General features: G+C 60.0%; 1 protein-coding gene across 13 annotated transcripts; it reads right to left on the reverse strand.

Annotated features, from left to right (window-relative positions):
- Window positions 1-878: 878 nt before the first annotated feature.
- On the reverse strand, window positions 879-23,123 carry DLG4 (discs large MAGUK scaffold protein 4). 13 transcript variants are annotated; one of them, XM_045083254.1, is made up of 21 exons: window positions 23,032-23,123; window positions 22,713-22,753; window positions 13,723-13,887; window positions 10,320-10,373; window positions 10,124-10,183; window positions 9,789-9,913; window positions 9,521-9,690; window positions 9,273-9,409; window positions 8,982-9,126; window positions 6,372-6,667; window positions 6,167-6,269; window positions 5,927-6,041; window positions 4,883-5,059; window positions 4,634-4,670; window positions 4,514-4,541; window positions 4,341-4,388; window positions 4,135-4,236; window positions 3,615-3,787; window positions 2,565-2,674; window positions 1,952-2,043; window positions 879-1,843 (listed from the first exon to the last, which is right to left on the reverse strand). In XM_045083254.1, the coding sequence occupies exons 3-21, from the start codon at window positions 13,801-13,803 to the stop codon at window positions 1,737-1,739; spliced, it is 2,160 nt and encodes a 719-aa protein (XP_044939189.1). In that variant the 5' UTR covers window positions 13,804-13,887; window positions 22,713-22,753; window positions 23,032-23,123; the 3' UTR covers window positions 879-1,736. The 13 variants fall into 13 exon arrangements, 12 of the variants coding, with proteins under 12 accessions (XP_044939189.1, XP_004760416.2, XP_004760415.2 ...); XM_004760359.3 differs by having other exon boundaries at window positions 10,124-10,174; window positions 13,822-13,887; window positions 23,032-23,121; XM_004760358.3 differs by having other exon boundaries at window positions 13,822-13,887; window positions 23,032-23,121.
- Window positions 23,124-23,671: the final 548 nt, after the last annotated feature.

The following is a 23,671-nucleotide window of genomic DNA, read 5'->3' on the forward strand; positions in this document are numbered from 1 at the left end:
GTACCTGCCACCTCCCCCTTCTCCTCACCCTTCCCCATTGGGGGCCCTGAGTCAGAGGGAGCCAGCAATGGCTCATCAATACTGCAGCTGAGGTCCTTCTGGCAGCGGCCTCTTGAACATGTGAACATCGGCAGAAGCAAAGCCAAGAACAGATGCCCCACGCAGCTGCCTCTGAGAAGCATCAGTGAGGCTCAGGGTCAGGAAAATCTGACTTCCCCAAAGAACCAGAGCTTTTTGCTCCTTTATAAGAAAGAACTAGGTAGCGGACCATTTCCCTTTTTGCCCTGTCTACCAGGAAGTTCAGAGATGGTATGTTCCCTCATACCTACTGCATCTGCTCTGGCCTTTTTTTTTTTTTTTTTTTTTTTTATCTTTGGTCTCTTTCCATTCTCCTACCTGATTATTGGCAAAGCTGTTTTGAATCTTTCTACAGAGATGGGACATAAAGAAACCCAATAAATATTTACACTGCATTTCTCATCAACAAATCTGTTAACATCACTGCCAGAGCCGAGCTCTGTCCACAACTCTATGAACCTGAACCAAGAAAGTTCCCTCCAAATTTTCCTTTCGAGAACCTCACGCTGCCCCAGACTGCCCAGGGGAGTGATCAGGACTGGGCCAAGTTGCTTCAGGGACCCTGTGCCGGTCTTTCCAGGTCTGTCGGGGACTTTGGGCAGTGCCTCCAGCCCTTCCTAGGCCCATACTTCACTACTGACTCGGAGTCCCTGGTTTCGGGGTCCCTCCAAGGCCCCTTTCAGGGCACTTTCCCCTCTCTGGGCTGACGTGAAGAATGGTCTGACTCCCAGACCTGTCCCTACACTCCCACCCTGACTCCCTCCACACCCGCATCCCAAATAACCAGGCCACACACCAGGTTTCAAGTATCTGTCTCTTCCTTTCACTCTCTCAAAAGAAAAAAATAAATAAATTGCAGAAGGCGGCAGCATCTCCAGTCTTCCCCTGGCTCCCAGGCGCCCGACCCCCAACCCTTGCCCCCCACCCTCCCTCCCACGCTCCCACTCCCTAGAACCATCCCTCCCCATTCCCAAAAAAAATAAAATAGAATAAAATAAAACAAAGTAAAATAAAAAGTAAATCCCAGGGAAAAAAAAAAAGCCACAGTTAGACCTTCCACTCATGCAAACCGGCAAAGAAAAAAGGTGGGGGGCACGTGGAAGGCAGGGGGCCCACAGGAGCGTCCCCCCACTTATCCCCCCAAAAGACCACCTTTGAGAAGAAAAAAAATGGGAAAAAATAAATGCTAAACCAAGGGACCTGGGGAGTTCTGATGGGGGCAGGGGGGCCCCAGGCCTTGCCTCAGGAGGGAGAGGAGGCCTGTGGCCCTGCATCCCTGCGTCGGGCTGCTCCTCGAGGGGGCCCTGACTTCTGGAATGTGTGTGGGACAAGGTGGGGAGGGCAGGCGGCCCCCGCTGGGCTGTGTGTGCGTTGGGGGAGGGCAGGGGCTCCGGTCCTCAGGAGCACAGGCTCGGGACCAGGAGCCTGGCTCCCCCCCCTCAGACCCCAGGTTCCCGGGGTTCCGGAGCCCAGTTCTGGGGTGCGGGGATACATGCAGGGGAGTGTCCCCCCTCCAGGGCTGGATCCAGTTAGAAAGGAAATAAATAAGAAGGGACGGGAGGGAGGCTAGGGGGCGTGAAGGGCTTGGGCAATTCAGTCCAGACCAAAGGGCCCGCGGGAGGGAGGCGGGGCGAGTCCAGGCCACGCCAGGGCCGGAGTCAGAGTCTCTCTCGGGCCGGGACCCAGATGTAGGGGCCTGAGAGGTCCTCGATGACACGCTTCACCTTGTGGTAGATCTCCTCAAAGCTGTCGCCCTCCACGATGGCTGGGGGCGGGGGAGGGGGGCAGGCAGTGAGGCTGGACACCGAGCAAGGGAGCAAGGGTCCCCGCCCACAGGGGTCCCCTTCCCAGCGCCAGGTGGCCGCGGCCTAACCTGAGAAGCACTCTGTGAACTCCTGCTCCAGCTTGGTGGCTCTGTCGAAGGCTTTGCGGGCTTGCTCCTCCGTGATGCGCTTATTGATCTCCCTGCGGACAGCCAGAAGCGGTGCCTGTGAGCGGCCGCCACCGCCTCTTGCCAGCGTCCAGGGCCCCACACGCACGGCTCTCTTCTCATCCGGAGCCCACTGCTGGAGATGCAGCTCCCGACGGCCCCTGGGGCCACAACGGCCACCCCCGGGGCCCCCCAAGACCCATCCCCGCCTGGTGGGGCCGCTCCCGGGACCTCTCAGAGCCTCTTCCCTCCTGCCTTCGGCTCCGGGGAAGGCTCTCAGACCCCAGCTCCCAGAAGACCCAAAGGCTGGCTCGGCCCACCAGGGGTCTGCCCTGGGGGATGCTGGGAGCTGTAGTCCTGGCCAGGCCCAGGTGGGAGAGGAAAGGAAAGGCCTGGGACTCCCTGCGTGCTCTGGGCTCCAGCTCCCGGGGCAGTTCCCCTGCAGGGCTGCCAGAGCTGCTGTCTCGGGTGCGGAGGGAAGAGCTCAGCAGAGGCCCTCTGAGGCCCAGGGCCTCGGGTTGGGGGCTGAGGGGAGGCCCCCTGGGACCATACTCACAGCACATTCTCCAGGGAGCGGGGGCGGATGAAGATGGCGATAGGGTGCAGGTGGGCCGCCTGCAGCCGCCGCACGGCATTGGCCGAGACGTCGAGGATGCAGTGCTTCCCCTGGGGGCGGGCAGGGTGGGCGGAGGGGGGCCGGCAGGGGGCGGGCAAGGACAGACAGAGGTGCCGGGACAGGACACAGGACACGGGACGTGGAAAGGTGGGGGATGGGAGGTTGGCCAAAGGGGCAGTGATGTGGATGTGAAAAGATAGGTGAGCAGGGAGTCAAGGTGGGAAGGGGTTACGGACAGACAGAGTGAAAGACAGAGAGAAAAAGGAAGGGACAGAGGGAGAGTGAGGGGAGAAGCCAGCACAGGAGGAGGGGGTTGGAGGGAACGAGAGAGGAGTGAGGGACAAGGCACAAACGGGGGGGGGGGGGGGCAGAAGATGGGGCAGAGCAAGGCCAGAGGGGTGGCCGGGAGCAGGGTGGCGTGTGGAGGGCAGGGACAGGAGAAAGCAAGGGGAAAGGAGAGAGGAAGTAGGATGGATGGGCAGACAGGACAGACAGATGGAAGAAACAAGGAGAGACAGGTGGGAGGGAGGAGAGGCAGATGGAGAAAGGAGCCATGGAGGGACAGAGGGCAGGGTGAGGGGCAGTGCGGGGGAAAAGGAGGAGGCAGAGGAGCAGGAGAAGGGGGTGCAGACCCCAAGAACAGGCCAGGGCAAAGGGCCACAGGGGAGCAGGACAGAAGGAGGGACCAAGTTGGGGAGGCCAAGCCACCAAGGGCAAGGCCGGAGGGAGAGAGGCAAAATGGGGCAAGGAGGAGGGAAGGGGAGGAGAGGGGACAGATGGTGGCAAGGAGTTTGGGGTCAGGAAGCAAGCGAGGGAGGGAGGCAGGGGGAGCAGGCAGTCAGACAGAGTTGCCCAAGAGGAGAAGGAGGTGGAGGAGGGAGTGGAGACCCAGCGGGGAAAGAGACAGAGAAAGAGAGTTAGAGAGAGCTGGGGGAGGCCATGGGGTAGGGAGAGGGGAGAAGGAAGAGGCTGGGTGCCCGCGGGTCCTACCTGCTCGGCCACCTCCCGCACGGACTGGACGCTCGTCCCGTAGAGATGGCTGTTGTACTGGCCGGCCTCGATGAATTTGTGCGCCTGGATGTCCTTCTCCATTTTCTCCCGGGAGGACACGAAGTGGTAGTCCCGGCCATCTATCTCATACTCCCGCTTGGGCCGCGTGGTATCTGCCAGGAAGTCACACCACCCCCCAAAGATCTAACCATCCCTCCAGCCTCAAGCCTGCCAGCATCCACCACCACAGCGCCAGCTTGGGGGCTGCTGGGGAGACCATGACTGTGGGGTCAGGGAGGGTAGCACCACCGCCCCCAGCCCCCGCCGGTCCCCTGCCCGGGTCCCCGACCTGGAACGCGGCTGAGAAGCACCCCTGCTCTGAGAACCCTGCGTCCTCCTGCACCCCAACCTGTCCTCCTGCACCCCAACCTCCGCTGGCCGCTCTGCCAGAGGCCCCACCCCACAGCCCCTGGGCCCCGCCCTCACCACCTTGCCCCGCCCCAGGGCCCATCGCACTCACGGGGTACACAGGATCCAAACTTGTCGGGGAACTCCGAGAGCAGGTCATCATTCGCTCGGTCCTTGGTGGGCCCAAGGATGATGATGGGGCGAGCGTAGTGCACTGAGGACAGAGAGCCAGCTGAGGCGGACTGCGGGGCAGGGAGCAGCGGGGGGCCAGGGCCAGAGACTGGGGACCAGGGACCGGGGCCAGGGCTGGGGCCTTACCTTCCATCTGCGTCACTGTCTCGTAGCTCAGAACGGAGTCTTCTCGACCTAGCGGGAGGCAGGGCATCTGGGAGGGGCTCTCAGACAGGGCACTCGGGGCCCTGTATCACCTTCCCGAGGATATGGAGAGCTCAGGGCTCCCTCACCCGGCCGGCCCAGCTGACCCTACCTACCCTGTGATCCAGAGCTGGAGCCCCAATCCTGTGAAGAGAGAGCAGGCCACGTGGTTGGTGGAATGCCCCCGGCCATGAGGCTCCCCCTCTCCTCCCTCCAAGCTTATTGCCCCCACCTACCTTGGCCTTTAACCTTGACCACTCCCGCCGTTCAACCCTGTGGGGGACATGGAGGATGGGAGGGTAGGGAGATGGCCAGCATGGGGCCCTGCTCCAAAGGCTCGCAGGAGGGACAGTGCCCAGCAGACGGACCTCCAAGGAGTAAGAGGGCAGGCCCAGGCCCTCCCCGCTGCCCCCCAAGCCCCACCCCAGGGGCCGCTGGGACCTGAGCTCCTGCAGCAGGAAGCCTACAGGCCCCAGGAGCCTCACCGCCGTTTGCTGGGGATGAAGCCGATGTCATCGGTCTCGCTGTCGGAGTGGACCCGCCGCGCCTGCCACCACTCCTCGTCGCTGGCGTCAATCACATGCAGCACGTCCCCGAAACGGAAGCTCAGGGCCTGGCTCAGGAAGCCACAGTCCTTGGTTTTGTCATAGTCAAACAGGGCCCTGGAGGGTGGGCAGCCAGTGGTCAGAGATGGGCGGAGGACCCGGCGCCCCGAGACCCTGCCAGGGCCCCCAGACCAGGGCTCTGCATCAGAGCCCAGTGGCCGATAGCCCTCCCACCAGGGTCGCGGACTGCGGGGAACCCACAGTGTGTGGACCGCGGTCTGCAGTGCCCATGCAGAGTACAGCCACAGGGGTGAGAAAGAAAAAGACCAAATTCCGGCCAGGCCAAGGAAAGAAAGGACCACCAAGGCAGCTGCGGGACTGAAGAGGAGACAGTCTGGCACCCCCGGGAGCCAGTGCAGACCGAGCCAGGAAGCCCCTGAAGTCCAGCAGGGAGAGAATGGCCAAGCCAGACCCGCCTGGAGGCAGGAGCCGAGTGGACAGTTAGCGGCACCCGTCAGCGAACGAGGAACACGGATTCAGCAACACCATGGGGAGTCCAGTTCGGGACGTGCTAAATGTGAAGTGCCCGTGGGACATCCCAGGGGACATGTCCAGAAAGCAGATGGCCAGAAATGCAGGTCTGAACCTGCGGGAGAAGGTCAGGCCAGAGTGGACCGTGCTGAGGACAGCTATAGCCTCGGCAGGGAGCGGGGAGGCCATGGGAGCTGTAGGACAGGAGCCCAGGGCGGGGAGGGCCGGGGGCGAGGAGCCACAGTGCCCACGGTAGTCCACACAGCCTCAAGGCCCCTCTCCGCCAGCCAGTGACCTCTGCATCGCCAGACTGCGGAGGTTTCAGGCAAAGGGCCAGGGTGACCGGGCCAGAAGGCACGAGGGGTACTCAGTATGGAGGGAGCCAGAGGCAAGCAGGGGTTGAGGGGGAAGAGCAGAGAACCAGGAGGGGCAGAGTCCAGGGAAACGTCCGACCTGATGTAGAAACCCCGTTTGGGGTTGCTCCGCAAGGAGGCGGTCCCCGAGCCCAGGCTGCTGTTCATGAGCTGCTCCCGAAGATCGTGGATCTTGGCCTCGAATCGACTGTACTCTGGGGAAGGACAAGAAGGTTCCTGAGCTCCGGCCCCGGCCCACTGCCACCGAAGCGGCCGGCTGAGGGGATGCTGTTCCCAGGACCATCCTTGCCCACACGGTGGGGAGCTGCATGCCTGGTACCTTCTGGTTTATACTGAGCGATGATGGTGACCGTCTGCCCCGCGTTCTTCAAGGCGATGGCCGCCTGCTCGTGGCTGGCACTGCGGAGGTCGACGCCGTTCACCTAGGGAGAGGGGAGCGGCTGAGCGGCCACAGCTGGGGGCCCGGCTCCGGCCCGAGGCGGGGAAGGGCACAGGGCCGGCCTTCCCTCACCGCCTTCCCTCACCGAGAGGATCTGGTCCCCCTTCCGCAGTTCCCCGCTGAGGTCTGCGGGACCGCCTGCCAGGATGAAGGAGATGAAGATGCCCTCGCCGTCCTCGCCGCCCACGATGTTGAAACCCAGGCCCGTGGAGCCCCGGTGGATGACGATCCGTCTCGGGTCCCGGGGCACGTCCTCCTCCCCAAGCAGGTCCTTGGCCACTGGGGAGTAGCGCCGAGGGGAAGTTGGGGTCATGGCCGTGGGGTAGTCGGTACCCAGGTAACTGCTGTGACTGATCTCGTTGTCCAGGTGCTGGGAATAGGCTAGAAGAAGACGTGGGAGGAGGCGTGGGACCGAGCTTCAGGATGGGCGGCGCCCACCAGCCCACCTTCTCCCTCAGGAACCAGGGGAGCAAACTCAAGGGAGGAGACAGGATTTCGCCAGGGCCCAGGCGGGGGCAAGGGGGCGTCCCATCCCAGCAATCCTGGAGGACAGGAATTCATGGGGGCTGGTTCTCCCAGGGGGTCGTCTGTTTGAGGGTTACATGTCCTGGGTATGCCCAGGGTGGTCAGGTCAAGGGGACCATGAATACCAGGCCTTGGGGGCTTTCTTTCAGGTTCTGTTTCTCAAATCTCTTAATCTATAAAATCCCTCTCTCTCTCTCTCTCTCTCTCTCTCTCTCCCTTTTTTTCCTTCTCTTGGCCATCATTGGTTGGGAAAACTAGGTCATTTGTCTAATAGAATTTCCCACTTTCTATTAGGCAGATTCTAATGGGGAAATCACGGCTGGCATCTTTGATGGTGTTAACATATGCCTGTTTCTCCTGTAAGCTGGTGATTTGTTCTAGAGACTTCGACAGACTCTAGTTCCATTTTTCCTGGCACAAACACTTCGTAGGCGACACGGTAGGAAAAAAACAGCTATGCGGCGGGAGGCAAAACTATCTGGTCGTCTTAGGTGAGACTAACTGGCAAGTTCAAGGTGTGGCCAGCTGACCCCCTCATTATTATCTCCCCGGCAGCCTTTCACCCAGGAGCTTGAGTGGCCACTGAGGGCCACTGCCTGGTTCTGTTTTTTTGCTGGGGACAGCAAAATAGGATATTCTATTTTTTTTTTTTTTCGGAGGAAGGAGCACTTATCAGGAGGAATTATGCTACAAAAAAGAACCTTCCCTGGGCTGCCTGGCTGCCTCAGTCGGCAGAGCGTGCAACTCCTGATCTAGGGGTTGTCAGTTTGAGCCCCACATTGTGTGTAGAGCCTAGTAAAAAATAAATAAATAAAAATTTTAAAAATGGGACGTCTGGTGGCTCAGATGGTGAAGCATCTGCCTTCGGCTCATGTCACGATCTCCAGGGTCCTGGGATGGAGCCCCACACTGGGCTCCCTGCTCAGCAGGGAGCCTGCTTTTCTCTCTCTCCAATAAATAAAAATCTAAAAAATGATAGTAATAAAAATAAAAAGCATTTTGCCATTATCAACTGTTTGGTAATTCTGAGATGTGGTTTGTCCAAAAAAGCGAGTAGACACGCTTCCCTCTCTCCCTGCATTTGCCAGGTGTCCTAATGGAGGGGCCCCCAGCACGCTCCAAGGGTGCCCAATTACTCTCAAGCAACATTATAATCTCACAGACTTTCATATAGTGAATGAGTTCTGACTGACTCGCCAGAAGGAGCCCCTCCTGGGTCTTTAACCCAGCAATCTTGGCTCTCTCCATTGCTTTCTAGGCCAAGACTGAGAACTGGCCCCTTCTCCAAGGAGCCTGGGTCCCTCTTGGTAGGATAACTACCATTCATTGCGTTAAGGAAAACATCTGTGTTCCTAGTTTACTACACTTTCACGTGAAAACAGAAGCTGAATTTGCTCCGTCTTTTCCCAGCGTCTAGCTGAAACAATTTTATGATGTTAGTCCTTCGATTATTGAATACAACGAATCGTATTAAAAAGTTTCCCAATACATGGGGTGCCTGGGTGGCTCAGTGGGTTAAAGCCTCTGCCTCCGGCTCGGGTCATGATCCCAGGGTCCTGGGATTGAGCCCTGCAGCATCAAGCTCTCTGCTCCGGGGGGAGCCTGCTTCCCTTCCTCTCTCTCTGCCTGCCTCTCTGCCTACTTGTGATCTCTGTCTGTCAAATAAATAAATAAAATCTTTTAAAAAAAAAGTTTCCCAATACAAAACCACCTTAAGTTTTTCTGGAACAAATCCCACTTTGAGACAGTGTTATTCCCCCAACCTGCTGCTGTTTGGTCTATGACTGTGTCCCTAAAACTTCCACGTCTCTCTTCAGAAGGAACATGGGGCCTATGTTTTCCTTCTCTGATGTTACCTTTGTGACCATCTGAAATGCCCTCATATGATGAAACATGAACTTTCTTTATCTTTCTTCTTGCTCAGAAGGAACGTAAGAATTATCTATTTCCTGAAAATTTGAAAAAAATGAGCCACAAAACTGTCTGGGCCTTGTGCCTCCTGGGCAAGAGACCATAGACGATCTTTTCTAGGTCCTCCGAGGTGACTGGTCTTTCCATCTATGCTCCAACCACAGAACAAGAGAGAGAGTTTCTATCTGGTGGTCACCGGGATGTCCCGGGGGTCACTGGGATGGGCCACGGGGAGCTGTGAGGGGTGGAGGGTGCTCACAGGTCGTGATGTCTGGGGGAGCATAGCTGTCACTCAGGTAGGCGTTGCTGGGCTTGGCCACCTTCAGGTAGACCACATCATACGTGTTCTTCAGGGCTGCCACGGCATCCTCGTGCATGACATCCTCCAGCCCCACGCTGTTGACCTGGGGCCAAGGACAGAGAGCTCAGACAGAGCCGGAAACAGCCCCGAGATAGCCGCACTGTGGGAATGGTGGTGCGGAAGGCGGGGCCTGCCCGGGCAGGGAGGCGAGCCCCAGGTGCCGGCCGGCAGAGGGATGGAGGTCCTCACCGCTAGAATCTTGTCCCCGATCTGCAGCCTCCCGTCCTTGTGGGCGGCACCCCCTTCGATGATCTTCGTCACGTAGATGCTGTTATCTCCGGGGATATGCTGGTTCCCTACACCCCCTGCGATGCTGAAGCCAAGACCTGGGTGGCGGGCAGGGCAGAGGTGGGCGCTCTGGGCCGGGGCCGGGGAGCAGGCCTGGGGGCGGGGGTTCCAGCTGGGGTGGGGGCGGGGAGATGAGCCTGGATTACTACCTTTAGGGCCTTTGATGAGCTTGATCTCCACGAGCTTCTCCGCCGGGGGCTTCCGGCGCATGACGTAGAGGCGGACAATGGAGCCTGCCTCCTTGAGGGCCTCCACCGCAGCCGAGTGGGTCACCTCCCGCACATCCACTTCATTTACGAACAAGATGCTGTCGTTGACCCTGAGGGCGGCAAAGTGGGCCTGAGCCAGGGGCTTTGTGCTGCCCCAGTCCTCCCTTTCCAGGGAACCAGCACCCTAACCCCTGTATCCCCTCCCCACCTGAGGCGGCCATCCTGGGCCGCAGCCCCGCCAGGAATGATCTTGGTGATGAAGATGGATGGGTCGTCTCCAATGTGCGGGTTGTCAGTGCCACCTGCGATGCTGAAGCCCAGACCTGAGTTGCCCTGGGCAGGACGAGGGGAGGAGCGTCAGCCCTCCGCCCTGCCCGCTCCAGGCAGGGTGACTGGGGGCAGGGGCGCACACAGGGGTTGGGGAGCTGTGACCAGAGCAGGAAGGGACAAGGCTAAGACATGGCACCCACTACACACAGGCACAGAGTCAAGCACCGACAGGGAAGCGGGGGGTGGGGACCTCGGAGCGGGGAGCCTGCTCACCCTTTCCAATGTGATCTCCTCGTATTCCATCTCCCCCTCTGTCCCGTTCACCTGCAACTCCAGCACGGACCAGAAACACAACAACAGTGAGACAGACATCCCTGCCTGAGAGCCTGCTCCCACCCTGCGCTGGGACCCAGGCCTTCCCTCTCTCCCTCCTTCCTTCTGCAAGGGCCCCAAAATCTAAACAACTCACATATCCCGGGGCTTCTAGGGTGTCTGTGTTGACAATCACAGGAGGAGAATTGGCCTGTGAGGGGGAAGGAGATGACAAGCTGCCTGAGCCTTGGCTCAAGAGGAAGCCCGTCGTCCTCGGGGAGGGGGTGGGGGGTCCCCACCATCCTGGCTACCCCTTCAGCCTCTTAACCAAGCCTGCTCTCAAACCCCTCAAGGACCCAGCTCAGTCTCTACCACAGACACACACGCACCTGGGCCAGGCGCTCGCTATGCCCAGCCCAGGCCCCCTGCACGTGGAAGGAGGTGTCTGAGAAAGCGGGAAGGGAGGGAGAGACAGCCAGATGGGGGAGCAGCAGATGGTAAAGAGTGGGGGGGGCAGGCAAAGGGGGGAGCTTCTCACCGGATGTAACACCTCAGGCTGCCACTGCCTTATGTGCTACACACACCCCAGTGCTTCCATGTCCACCGGGTCCTGCCCCCTCCCGCCCCCCCCCCCCGTTCTAGCCCCCCACCCAGTCCCTGTCGGCCTAGATACACCCAGAAACCTTGAGAACCCTCCCTCGGATCTGCCCCTCACCTTCACACACATCTGCCCTAAATCCTGGGTGCCCGAAATCCGGGGTTCCCCTAGCTGCAGGCCCCTCCCTCCTTCTCCCCCACCCGCCAACCAATCCGCCCCTTCCTCTGAGGACTCTGTTGCGTAGCAACGGTATCTAAGCCCAGCCAAGGCCTGGGGAGACCCACCTCCAGAAGGCCCTGTCACCAGGACAACGGGAGGGGGGAGATGGGCGTGGCCTAGGGGCCACCGGAGTCCCCAGGGCAGAAGGGATCCACTAGCCCCGCCTCTCCTGCCCTGGGCCCCGCCCCCCGGGAGCCCGGCCAGAGCAGTCCGGGCTGAGGAGGTTTGTGGGCGCAGCGCATCCTGAACAGCCCCTTCGGCCCTCCGGTACGCCCCTCACCCTACGCAGAGTGCACAGCACGTCAGGAAGGGGGAGTGGTGAGAGACATCCGGGTCCTATCTCTCAGCTACTCCCCCCCCCTTCATTCAGGAAAGGGTTAAAGTGGGGCGTGCCCCAGTCCTGACGTCAGTCGCCTCCACAACGCAGCAGGGTCTCTAGGCTCTGGGGCGGGGCCAGCTTCGGCTGGTCCTAGGGGCTTCCCCAATTGCCAGGGCAACCGCAGCCCCGTCTCCATGGCAATGGGGGAGGCGGCCAAGCGCTTCCTTCCGGGGTCCCCAACCTGTCTCCTCCTTAAACCAATATTTATTTGGAGCCTACCAAGCCAAGGCGCTCGTCCCGGATTCCCCAGACTCTTCCATCCTCCCCTCCTCTCTCCCACCGCGATCACCACACACTGCTTCTCAAGCTCCGTCACAGATCTCAATTCGTACCCCTCCATCTACTAACGCCACCAACCTCCGACCCTTCCAATCTCAGCAAACACTGTTATCCAACCAATGGCCACTGACTGCCAAATCTGATTCCACACGGTCGTTCTCCATCCCACCGCCCATCCTCAATCCCCCGCCCATCACTAGCCTAGAGCCTCCTTCCCCAGAAGCCTCCTCCTCAGCTACCTTCATCTGCCTCCCACCCCTCTCTCTACAGCATCCCACACCCTCTCTCTGTATCCCTGTCCCACCCTGCAGTTTCCACCTTCCAAAGCAGCCCTTGTCCTCTGCCCACTTTCAGTCCCTATCTCCGCTCCAGCCCCATTCCCCCTCAGTGTCCATCCTAAGTTCTGACTCCCTGGAGAGATAAGCACCACTCTCCCTCATCCCAGCTTCAAACCCTCCAGATTGTCCCCAAATCACAGTCCTTCGTTCTCAACTCCCTCTGCAAACCAAGGCTTCTCCTGTCCCCCAGCTCGGGCCTGGATCCCAAAAGATACCCAGCTGGCTCAGGGCCTCCAGTCGCTTCCCTTGCTTCCTGAGTCCTGATCCCAACACCCACTAGCCTGAGCCCACTACCACCTGGCACACCTCCCTCTCCTACGCCCCTGGCTCCCCACACGTCATGGTCTCATCCCACAAAGAGCATGTCCGGTTGGCCTTCCTTGACTCCCTGGCTCACAGCACATTCCACGCTGTCTTCTCTCCTCCAGGGCCTTCCTTCTGGTCCCTTCCATCAGCTCTTTCTGGGCCCTGACTTCATAGCCTTGCCCTGTCCAACCCCTGCCCCCAAGGCCTCTGACCCTTTCATGGTCTCCCCATTCTGCTCCAGGCCACAGAATGGTTTCTCTTCCCTCAGAACTCATCCTCACCCCAGAACCTTCAGCCGCCCCCTCCCTGCCTCCTCATTCCCAGGCTCAGAAAACCTCCTCTGGGTCTCCTCTGGTGAAATGTCAGCAGCCTCCCCCTCCCCCGGGCATCCCACAGGATTCTGGAATCCCACCTCTGCCCCCATAGCCCACCTGGTGTCTCCCTTCCTCCCCATCCTGTGCCCCCACGGGAGGAGACTGAAGGGGAAGCAGCAGCAGAGTGGGCTGGAGAAGGGAAGGTCCCAGAAACAGGGTCTCCCCAGGGACCAGAGAGGGAAAACATAATGTGAGTATAGGGGAGGAGGAGATGGGGAAGGAAACAGGTGGTGGCGAGCAATAACGGGGGACAGGAGGGACCCGAAAAGGGAAAGCGCGGTGGGGGAAGGATGCGAGAGAGGGGTGGCTGGGACGGGGACGGGGAGAAGGACCAGGGAAGGGCACCTGGGAGAGGGAGAACTAGCAGCCTGAGCAGGAGGACTGAGCAGCGCGGAGGGCCTGAGCTGGGGCTCGGGGAGGGAGCAGGAGAGTGCGTGGGAGGAAGAGAGAGAAAGCATCCAGAAGCAGCAGCCAGCCAGCCAGTCAGCCAGCGGGAGGGAAAGGCAGGGAGGAGGGGAGCAGAGGCTGGGGCCAGACCAAAGCAGAAAGGCCCCACGACTGGGAGCCTCCGACCAGACAGATGGAAAGGGCTGTAGACTCGGGGACACGGAGAGCTAGGCCCAGAAGCCGGAAGTGGGGGGAGGAGGCGGACGAGGGACTAGAGCAAATGAGGGCAGCAGAAGCTGGGAACAGAGCTCAGGCCGCAGAAAACGGAAATGGAGATGAGAGTGTGAAGGAATGCAGAGGGCCTGGGGTGGGGGGCATCCTGGGGGCGCACCCATCTCGGCACACGCGTGTGTGCACACACTCAGGCACACGTACCCTGGCTGCAAGCTCTACGCCCACTCCCACTGGTCTGGCCTCTGTTTTTCCTGGGTGGGAACGAGGTGTCTCCGGGGGGGGGGGCCCCCCCAAGGGCCCCCTCCCCAGGCCCCAGGAGCCCAAGCCTCAGGCGCCCCATCCCAGCCTCCTCCCAGCTACAGCTCTCGCCCTACCGGCCCTTGGGGGTGCTGGCGCTCCGAGGCTCCGAGGGCCGCACTGGGGAGGATGCCGCCTGAGTCTCCTACCTTGAGGGGAGTGAGGTGGGCGTGGCCCACGACCCCTTGGACGGCCTCGAGGTGGGACAAGTTCCTCTCCGCCACGTGCATCAGCTCGGGGGCGTTTACCTGGTTGGGGAGGTGGGCCGGGCTGTGCTCCAGAGGGGGCGTGTCTTCATCTTGGTAGCGGTATTTCTGGGGATGGGGACGGAGGCGTCACGGGGATGGCCCAGGACCTCCGGCTCCAGGCTGCCGGCCAGGCCGCCTCCTCTGCCCCCACCCCCGCCAGTGCAGTGCGGAAGGCCCCAGGGCCTGACCAGATCCTCCCCCTCCCTCTCCTCCAGCCCCATGGGCTCCCCACTCGCCACCCTCCCCCAGCCCCTCTCCTGCTAGGACGCCACCGCTCTCCTCCGTGGGCCCCAAATCCCAGTCCCTCTCCCCAACGCCCCCCTGCACATCCCCCATGTCCCAGGCGCTCCCCCACTGCCGGCCCCGCCTTCCACCTGGCACACCCCACTTCCGGCCTCCTTTTCTCCAGCCCCACCCAGGCCTTCAGGTTCAGCAGGGCCTCTGACACTCTGTACCCCCCATTACAACGCCCATCCCCAACTTCTCAGCTTCCCGATACATCTTCACCCCACTCTTCCCATCTGTAAGCTCCTTCCTCCATACTCAAGCTCCAGCACCCTCCCCCCTACCCCATCTCACTCCCACCCCACCCTCCGGAGCCTCAGTCTCCCCACTGCAGCCTCTACCCCAGGAGTGACTGGCTCTCCAGCACTGGCGGGACAGAGGCAGGGACTGCAGTCAGGCCCTTGGACTAGCAGGTACTTGGCATCAGCCCCTCAGGCAGGACAAAGCTAAACTCATCCAGCTCATCTTCCACTGGCCCCACTGGTTCCCAAGTAGTCCGCAAAGGGGCCCCCAGGCATCTGGCCCCATCCCTACAAAGGCCCACAGTCCAGCCAGCTAATCGGATATACTAGAAGGGGATGGAGAAGGCAGGGGGAGGAACGGAGGTAGTAGGGCTCAGGAGGGGGGCAGGGATGGGTGTCGTTCCAGGTTGGCTGACTGGGGAATGGGGTAGAGCACTGAGTCTCAGAATCCATTCCTAGTCTCCCTCTGGCTTTTAGGGGTGCGAGACTCAACATGACCCCTGACTCCCTTCCCAACTAACCACCAGTCATCTCATCTGACTCCCACGCTAGCTTAACAAGGATGCCAGTAAATGAGATTAACTGGGGCCCAGAGAGGAAAAGGACAGCCGGATACAGCAGCGAAGGGTGGCAACCCTGCCTGGGTCTTCCCATACCGGCCTTGGTCCTCACACTATCCCCCTCCTCAAGAGCCAGCCCCCACAGAAGCAGACCCTCCCGAAACTCCAAGCTCAGGGAAAGAGGGGGAGGGTACCACAGGCAGGGCTCCCCCAGAGGCAGGAGAAGACAGAAGACACCCCCCTACACACACACACACACACACCCCACTTGACACACAAGTAAAAGAAGGCAGAAATCCCCTCTCAAGAAAAACATCCGAAAAGCTGAGCACCCCAGCCCTGAGAGGGCAACAGTTACAAGATCCAACTAGAGGAAGCTTATCAAGGTCAATGCCTGATGCTCAAGCAAGATTCTGAAAATGAAAATTCGGAGGATGTAACCCAAGTTCAACCATAGCTTGGGTGGGGGGCGCAGCAGAACAGGTTTGGGACTTGCAGCCAGCCACAAGAAGGCTCTCCCACCCAGGACAGAGAGGTGAGAGACGAGAAGTTCCCCTAAGAAGGAAAACAGGGGCTCATCAGGATACACTCCGTTTTCTGGGCCACAGACTTGGAAAGAGAATCCTGAGCTCCAGATTTCAAGACCAGCCTTTGGGCGCAAAAAGTAGAGAAGGAGGAAAAGTGAAGGGTCAGCGAGAGTAAACTGAAAAGCGCCCCCCACCCACCCAGAGGCTGGGCCATCTTGGATAACAGAACCCCACGACCTGAAGGAGGGTGTTCACTGCACACCCTGAAATGATGGTCTGCAGCCTGAATAGTGCCCCAGAACTGAGGGTCCAGGGGAAAGGGGAGGAAGCAGCTCCCCTCTGTACTTCCCAGGAGTCCCATAACCTTCCTGATGGGGGGGGGCGTGGGGGGGGAGCGCAGCTTCTAGTTTCTCCAAGTCTGGGGAGGGTTCAAACCCCCTGCCCTTCCACTTTCAGCCCACCTCACAGAGAAAAATCCCTGAATCTGATGAAGAAATGTCAGGGTGCACATATAGCATATGGGATGGCAAAAATTCGTTGTTTATTCTAGAGAAGAAAATGAAGGTAAAATTTTATCCCCGTGAGACTGCAAACACCTCTCCCTGCCCCCAACCCAATGGGGGTGGGGGACTGTCTAGGACTGGGGAGGAGACTCCCCTGCATTAGAAGACAATGTGAGGGAAATGGGATACAGGTTCCAAAATGTGGCTGAAGGAGGTTAGGGCCCAAGTTCAGTCCTGGGAAATTTTCAGATAACTGTACATGTAGTAAGGGTTGGGAGGGCAGGGAGGAAACGTCTGGAGGGGTGGGGGGAGGGTAATTCCCAAACTGGGAACTGGGAGTGGGGGATCCGGGTCAGCACCCCTCCGTCCCAGATTACAGGACCACTGAAGCAGGACAGGCAGGAAAGGAGGGTCCCCTCTTTTACCCTACTGGGACTCAGCCGGAAGGGCTATAGCTCAGATGCCATTGGGACCAAGTCTGAACCCCCAATACGTTAGGGCATAGGCAAGTAAAAGGCCTGGGGATCGCTGTTGTTCCTTCCCCCTTGGTCCTCTTATCACTGGAGCTCCAGCTGTACAGAATGACCTGGAACCGGGGCTTGCACCCCAAAATAGAGGGGTGTCAGTGAAAGCGGGGATGTGGATAAGAGGGGCAACCCGCTGCGCCTGTCCGCGAGACACTGCAACCCAGAGACCCCGCGCCAAGCAGAAGGAAGAGCGACAGCACTTGAAGCTTGCACCCTGAGATTTGGGGGGTCCGGGAAGAGGGGAGCGGGGCCGGAGCCCGTACCGCGGCACGTACCACGCAGAGACACATGGAGGCGAATCTGTTCCGAGCCGACATGGAGAAGGGGAGGGGGACTTAGGGGAGGGGGCGGGTGGGAGAGCAAGGGTCCCAGGGCTGGGGGAGGGGGAGGGGCAGAGGGGCGGGGGCTGCGGCGGACGCGGCGACTGGAGGCTGCGGCCGGGGGGGGGGGGGGGGGGGGGGGGGGACGGCGCCTGCGCAGTGCGGGAGAGCGTCACGATGGGAGCGAGGGGGTGAGGGGAGACCCTCTTAGCCATCAACTTCCCAGGTTCCAGCTGTTTCTCTGTGGACTTCGCCTTACACAGGACACGCCTATTCCGACCCCTCTACGGACTGACCAGTTTACAGATAACAGTTCTCACCTAATTCCTGCCCCGGAAATCACCAGGCCCCTAACGACTCCCAAACCTCCCCGGCCACTCGTCTCCAGCCGACTCCGATGTGCGGGAAAGCAGCAGCACTTCTGCCTCACTGCAGAGGGACCCCCGGATGATCGAAAATGCCTCCCACAAGCCCCTCCCCGCTACTTCCCCAAACAGGGTTATTAATGTGGACAGCATCCCCCCGGATGCCGAGACATCTATTCTAACCTGCAGCCCAGCCCCACCTGCTAGCCAGGCGATGCTCTTCAAACGTTTACGGACCACCGGTGCTGGTCGTCCTCTCGAATGTAACTGCCCTTTAAATCCTCCCTTTCAAAATCATATCCCCTAATCCGCCCACAGAGACCTTGAAATTAGTGCAAATATTACTCCTGCTCTAATGCAAACATCCAAATAAACAGTCTTCAGACGCGTTTGGGGTTCCTGTCCAAATAAATCCCTGCACATAATGAGATACTCCTGATTTTCCAGTATGCCCGCCCAGGGTACCACCAGAGGGGCCCCTGGCTGGCTCAGTGGAAAGAGCTTGTAACTTTTGATCTCACAGAGTCGTGAGTTCGAGCCCCATGATGGGAGTAGAGAGTACATAAATAAGTAAATAAACTTAAAGAAAAACTTAAAATTATCTATATCTATATGTATCTCACCAACCATCAACTTCTGGGAGTCCTTAATGTATCTTAAAGCTTGACCCTCCACATTCAATTGCACTCTCTTCAATTTATTCCCAAACCTTTAAATTAGGAAATACTTCCCTGTCCCTTTCCTTCACTTCCCAAGTACTCCTCTTCCTTTCTGGCTGCCCTTCCCACATCTCAACATCACCTTTATGATTCTGAATTCCAACTTTGTTAGGAGATTGCTCCCAAATATATCTATCTCCCCCACCTCCAAGCCTCAAAAAACATTCACCCAAAGATTTGGCCTGCAATTGGCAGTGACCCACAAATCTTCCGGAAGACCTCAAAACGACTGCCTCTGAGGTTTGCTTTTTCCCACAAACGACTAACCCTGAAAGCAACTCTTCCAAATGTTCTTCCATTAAACGCCCACCTTCCCGGCTTTTAGCGCCCAGCGAGCAGTCTCCTCAAATTTGTCCCTCGGGCTTCTTTATAATGCCCACACAGGACAGAGAGGACGGACTCAGAGGCCCCAGAACCTCGCCTATGTCCCTCCCTTCCCGTTGATCGGAATCTGCTGGGTGCGCCCCCCAAGATGACCCCCAGCGCCCTAGTTTCATGTCTGGCTGGAATGCTCACTTCCCTCGGAGGTTGCCCAAGCAGAAAGGAGCCAACTTGAAATTCCTTCTAGAATAGAAAATGCACAGGCCCCGGTTCTCCACCAGCGGGCGCTGTGGCCCCTGAGACCCTCCCCCTCCCACCATTTCCTTTTTCCCTCCATTTTCCGTTTCCCTGTTGCCTGGCAACGCAGCAATCAAGGACTTTGCTGTCGCCTAGCAACCGTCTCCCTGGAACAGAGAGCTGAGGTAGGAGGTTGTGTTCTGATGAAATCTGAACAGGCCTCCATCTTAGGAAGACTGAGACGTCAGACGGCCCAGCCCTCGGATTCTCCTTCCCAAAGACCCCCCGCACCCCACAGTTCCTTAGACAACAGGCCCTCAAACCCCGTCTCCTGTCGGCACATGGGACCACGCCACGCCCCTGCCGGGTCAGCCCCGCCCTCACTTCGGTCAGGTTACCCCGCACTCAGGCCCCGCCCCTTCCCAAGGGTTGCTGCCCGCCTCCTTCGACAGAGTAAGCCAGGCCCCGCCCACCTCCCCCCCTTCCAGTCGACCACGCCTCCGTCCACTTCCCGCCCATTCGCTCCCCCGGCCTCGCCCACACTGCCCCTCCGCCACGCCCCTGTCCGCCAATGAATGAGGCCGTTGGCCACCCTGCCCCGCCCCCGGCATCCCAGCCGGGCCCAATGAGGACCACCCGGAGGGTTTAACCGCTTCGCCTCCGGGGCTCGGGCCCAAAGCCCCCGGTCTTTCCCCGCTCTCCCCCCTCCCCCCCCCCCGTTCTGCTCCGCCCTCCGACACCCGCGCCCGGCCCTCAAGTCCGCCACGCAACTTCAGTCGTCGCCGGTTGCCATGGCAACGGCGGCAGCAGCGCGGGGAGAAGGGGGAGGGACGGGGGCGGAGTGGGAGCGAGAGGTTCTCTGAGACCAACGCCGGCAAAGACCCCGGCGCGGAGTAAGACGAGGCGATCGCTAGGCAGGCGGGAGCACGACGCGCGGGACCTGGCGCGGGCCCTCCATAAATGTTCCCTAAATTACTGCGGCAGGAATCTAAATATAGGCGATGAAAGATGGAGGACTCCCAGACGGGGCTGGGAAGCCTGAGACCGCAAAGCCTGGGCACCCCCGACCCCACCCAGCACGTTGGGCGCGGGGGGCGCTGCGGGGCGGGGGGGATGGGGAAGCAAGTGCCTCGTGCCCCCTGCTGGCTCCTCCCGGGCTACCCTCCGCTGCCCTGGATACAGGGGGACCACAACTCCCAACAGCCCCACGGACAGCGGGCCCCTTACACCGAGGGCTCTTGTGCCTCAAGGCCTTATGGGAGTTGGAGTCCCCGTCATCCCGAGACTGACAAGTTTTCCGGCCAAGGAATGTGGCAAGCCTGGGTCTCCTCCACGCCTCTGTAAAACCCCAAAGGCATGATTGATCCTCTCTGTGCAAGGCTCCTTCCCTCGGGGATGCTCGCTGTGGGCTCCATCGAAGAAGTAGGAGTCTGGATGGGAGGCGAATAAGCTCCCCCTCCCAGAAGAGCCTGCCAGCCAAGCAAGCCCCTCACCCTCGCTCGCGATCCCGTGTGCGTTCACATGTTGGAAGCAGAGCCCACACATTCCAACTGGCTTTCTGGGTACACCTGAGCAGAGGGGGCCACAGCCAGGGAACCTAAGGCTGAGGGGCAGGCTAAGGGCAGGAGACCGGAGAAGCAGAGGACCAGACAGACATTAAGGAAACCAGGCCCGAGTAAGGGAGGCACGAAAAATCCACTGACACTCCAGGGAACAGGGGAAGCAGGAGCCTGGGGAGAAAGCCTGGAGCCACAGAACTGGGGGGGTTGGGGACAAGCAAGTAGCCCGAGAGGGCATGGGGACTCGGGACCCAAAGGTCCTAGGGCTCCAGTCTCTTGCATCCATTGCTCACACGTGCACGATGCATGTGTACACACATGTGTGAGTTTGTGGCAGGGAACATGTGTGTCCTCAGCTCCCTCCCCTGAGAAGCTGCAGTTCCCACTAAATATAACCCCCTCCCCAGCCTGTGACTCACCCGGACCCCGCCTCCCCGGCCCCCACTTCCTGTCCCACCCCCCAACCCCCAGCTGCCTGCCACCCGCCCAGGCCTCCCTCCACACACCAGGCATCCAGCTTGCCAGTCCCAGAGTCTCACAGCCAAGACCTAGGTATTCTGCACCCCACCAGGAGCTCGCCTGTGCTCCCCATCCAAGATCTGCCCTTTCCAGGCTCCAGCCACAGGGACACCCTCGTCCAGTCCTCTGCTGCTTGCTGCCAGCTCTGCCCTCCTCCAACTCCTTTTCACCCTGGTAACCTGAAATCCAGGTGTCCTCCCCCACCTTGATCCCCTGTGTCAGGGGTAAGAGGAACATTCCCCTCCATCTTTTCCCTCTTCTCCTCTTCCCCTTCTCTTCTCCTATTCCCCCTCTTCTCCCTCTTCCTCAACAAGGGGTAGATACAGTGTGGGAGGAGACGGGGACAGTGAGCACCTGCCTGGGCCACCCCCAAATTCTGCACCACCCACCTGCTCCCCCTCCTCAAATCCCCTGTCTCCCAAAAGCTCTCCTCCTCCTCAGAGTCTGGCAACCAGGGCTGCTTCGAGCTTCTCCCTCCCATGGGAGTATCCCAGACCCTCGCCTCACCTGGTCCATTCCCTCCGAGGATCCTGTTCCAGGAGCTAGCCCTCTGACAACTCCCAACTAAACCCATTCTGTAAGATCAAACCCTAAATGACCAGTTCCCTATAATTGAGCGTACCCCAAAATGTACCTACCACAAGATGCTTGCTCTGTAGGTTGAAGGCCCACCCCTTCTCTGCCTGCCGACACCCCCAGACCATTCAGGCACAACCAATAACTGTCTACCCCCATGCCAAGAGCCCCCTGAAACTGGACAAGACACCTGGAAGCCAGTTTGTCGCCCAGGAGGGAAGAGGACCCCCTTCACACAGTCCACCTTCTAACGTACAAGAGCAGGGCTCCCTTGTGAGCCAGGCTTCTCCTTAGATAAGTCCCCTCCAACATCGTTGGTGAACCCCAAAACCCATTAGCCCCCCAAACCACAAAACAGCCCAAATTTTCCATTTCTCTACAGGTACAAAGGGATCACTCCAGGGGGCACCTGTGGCCAAACCCAGCATTATCTCAGATATGAACCCCAAAACTAAACCATGACCCCAAAATGCATCTTTTGATGCTGTCGCTCCAGGGCCCCCAGCCTGAAATGAGGCCTGCCTAACCCTTCCCCACAAACTCATACCCTCCTCCCAGGGCAAAGCCCCCCCCCCATCATGCTTACCTTGGTTGTCACTATACAGAGACAGTCCATGTTGGGGGGGCTGGCCGCGGCGGCGGGTAAGGGGCTCTGACTTCATCGGAGTTTCGTGCCTCCCCTCCGTGGGTTCTCACCCCTCCCCCCTCCGCACCCCACTTTTGCAGGGGGGGCCAGGATGGGGGGAGGGGTGAGAGGGGAAAGAGGGGTTGGAGAAGGGGAGGGGAGGGGAGCGTGGGAGGGAGGGGAAGGGGGCCCTAAAAGGGGGTCCCCAATGGAGGGGAGGGGGCTTGGGGAGCACACCCCGATTCTCAGGAGGGGCGGGGGCACCGGGGGCTGGCAGCCCCGGAGTTCGGGGGCTGGGGCATGAGCTGGGGTGGGGGTGGGGAACTGGATTTCGGGGAGCCCCGGGGGAGGGGGGGGTCTTGCCTAACGGCCAGGGGCTAGGGGCCGTGGCGGGGGAGTGGGGTGGGGGGGTTGGAGGCGGCAGCGGCCGAGGGAGCCGTGGAGCCGAGGAGGGAAGGGGAGAGAGGAGGAGAGAGGAAGCAGGGGGAGGGAGGGAGGGAGCGAGGAGCGAGGATGGGGGGGGTGCCTTGGCAGAGTTAACTGCTTCAGTGCCGGCAGGAACCCGGATAATGGGAGAGGAGAGGAGAGCAGCAGCAGAGAGGCCCTGAGGCAAAGATGGAGGCCTGGCCAGGCACCAGCGCAGACGACAGAGATCAGGAGGATGACTCCCGTTTCTCAGAGGCGGAAGCACCCCGCAGTGGGGCTGGGAGCACCCATGCTCCCTTCAGTCCTGGGGCCCGGCTGCCAGGGCCTGAGGGACTCCCTGGGGGGTGGCGAGCCATCCCTCAGGAGGCCCGAGAAATGACTGTCCTGGACTCTTCAGTGTCCTCAACTGGGGCCCAGGAAAGGGGGGAAGCAGGAGGCTAGGGAGGTGGGGAGTGGAGAGGGCATTCTCTACACCCCAGACTCAGGAGTTTGTGCTCAGGGCCCCCAAGTCGCCCAAGTGAGCTCAGCCATCCCCTGCCTGCCTGCTCCCTGAGGACAGGGCCCCACCTCACCCCCTTACCTGGCTCTCTGAGATGCAGGCCTCATAATAGTCCAGGATGTCTGTCACCAGAACAGAGCTGAGTTACCCTCCCCCAGCCCTGCCTCCCAGGCCACCCCTGCCACCATCTCGCCTCCTGGTGTCTGTCCAGGGAGGAGCACCACCAGCCAGGACAGCTGGATCCCGAGGGAGGACAGTCTAGACGCCTGACCCCTGCATAGACCCCCGCTTGCCCCATACCACCTACTCGCTCCCGACCAGCCCCCAAGTTCAGTCACTGCCCTGGGAGGCCCAGGCCACCCTTTCCACCACTGCCCTTCAGAGAATTGGGGCTACTCACCCAGCAAGGCCTGGAAGAGGTCACTGTGCAGCACGGCGAGGAGAGGGGGTGCCCATCGCAACAGTGGGGGCGCCAGGAGCCAGAGGGCTGAGCGGGGGGCTGGCGAGATGCAAGCAAGGGACGAAGGAGTGGGACAAGGAAGAGACAGAGGGACCAGGACACTCACTCACCTTCCCCAGCCTGTGCTCTTTCGACCCACATTCTATGGGAAGGTTCAGGAGAAGGGTCCCTGAATCCCAGCCCCCACCCCACCCCACTCCGCTCAGCCCCCAGGCCTTTCCTCCACAGGACTCTGGAGTTTCACCTCTGGGTGTCTCGGACATCTCTCCCCTCTAACTTAATCTCCCTAATCCGCTGGGTTGGAGCTGAGCTGCCTCCCCACCCAGTTCTAGCTGTTAGCTCAAGTGGGCAGTCCCATCCTTCCCCTGGCGCCTCACAAGCCAGCCCCTCTCCCCAAAGCGAGAGGGGGGGGGTGAGTTTGCTACACTTCCCAGAGGGGCTGGTGGACCAGGTTCACCTCCAAGAAGTCTCCTGCAGCCCAAAAGGAAAGGCAGGTGAGCCCAGATCTCTCCTCCTGGGTGTGTCCCCAGTGGGTGGCAGAACTGAGGTATAAATCACCTGGGATTCCTTGGCCTAGGGC

The sequence above is a fragment of the Mustela putorius genome, unplaced genomic scaffold (assembly GCF_011764305.1).
Source record: "Mustela putorius furo isolate JIRA1106 unplaced genomic scaffold, ASM1176430v1.1 tig00000695_pilon_pilon_pilon, whole genome shotgun sequence".
Taxonomy (NCBI): Eukaryota; Metazoa; Chordata; class Mammalia; order Carnivora; family Mustelidae; genus Mustela; species Mustela putorius.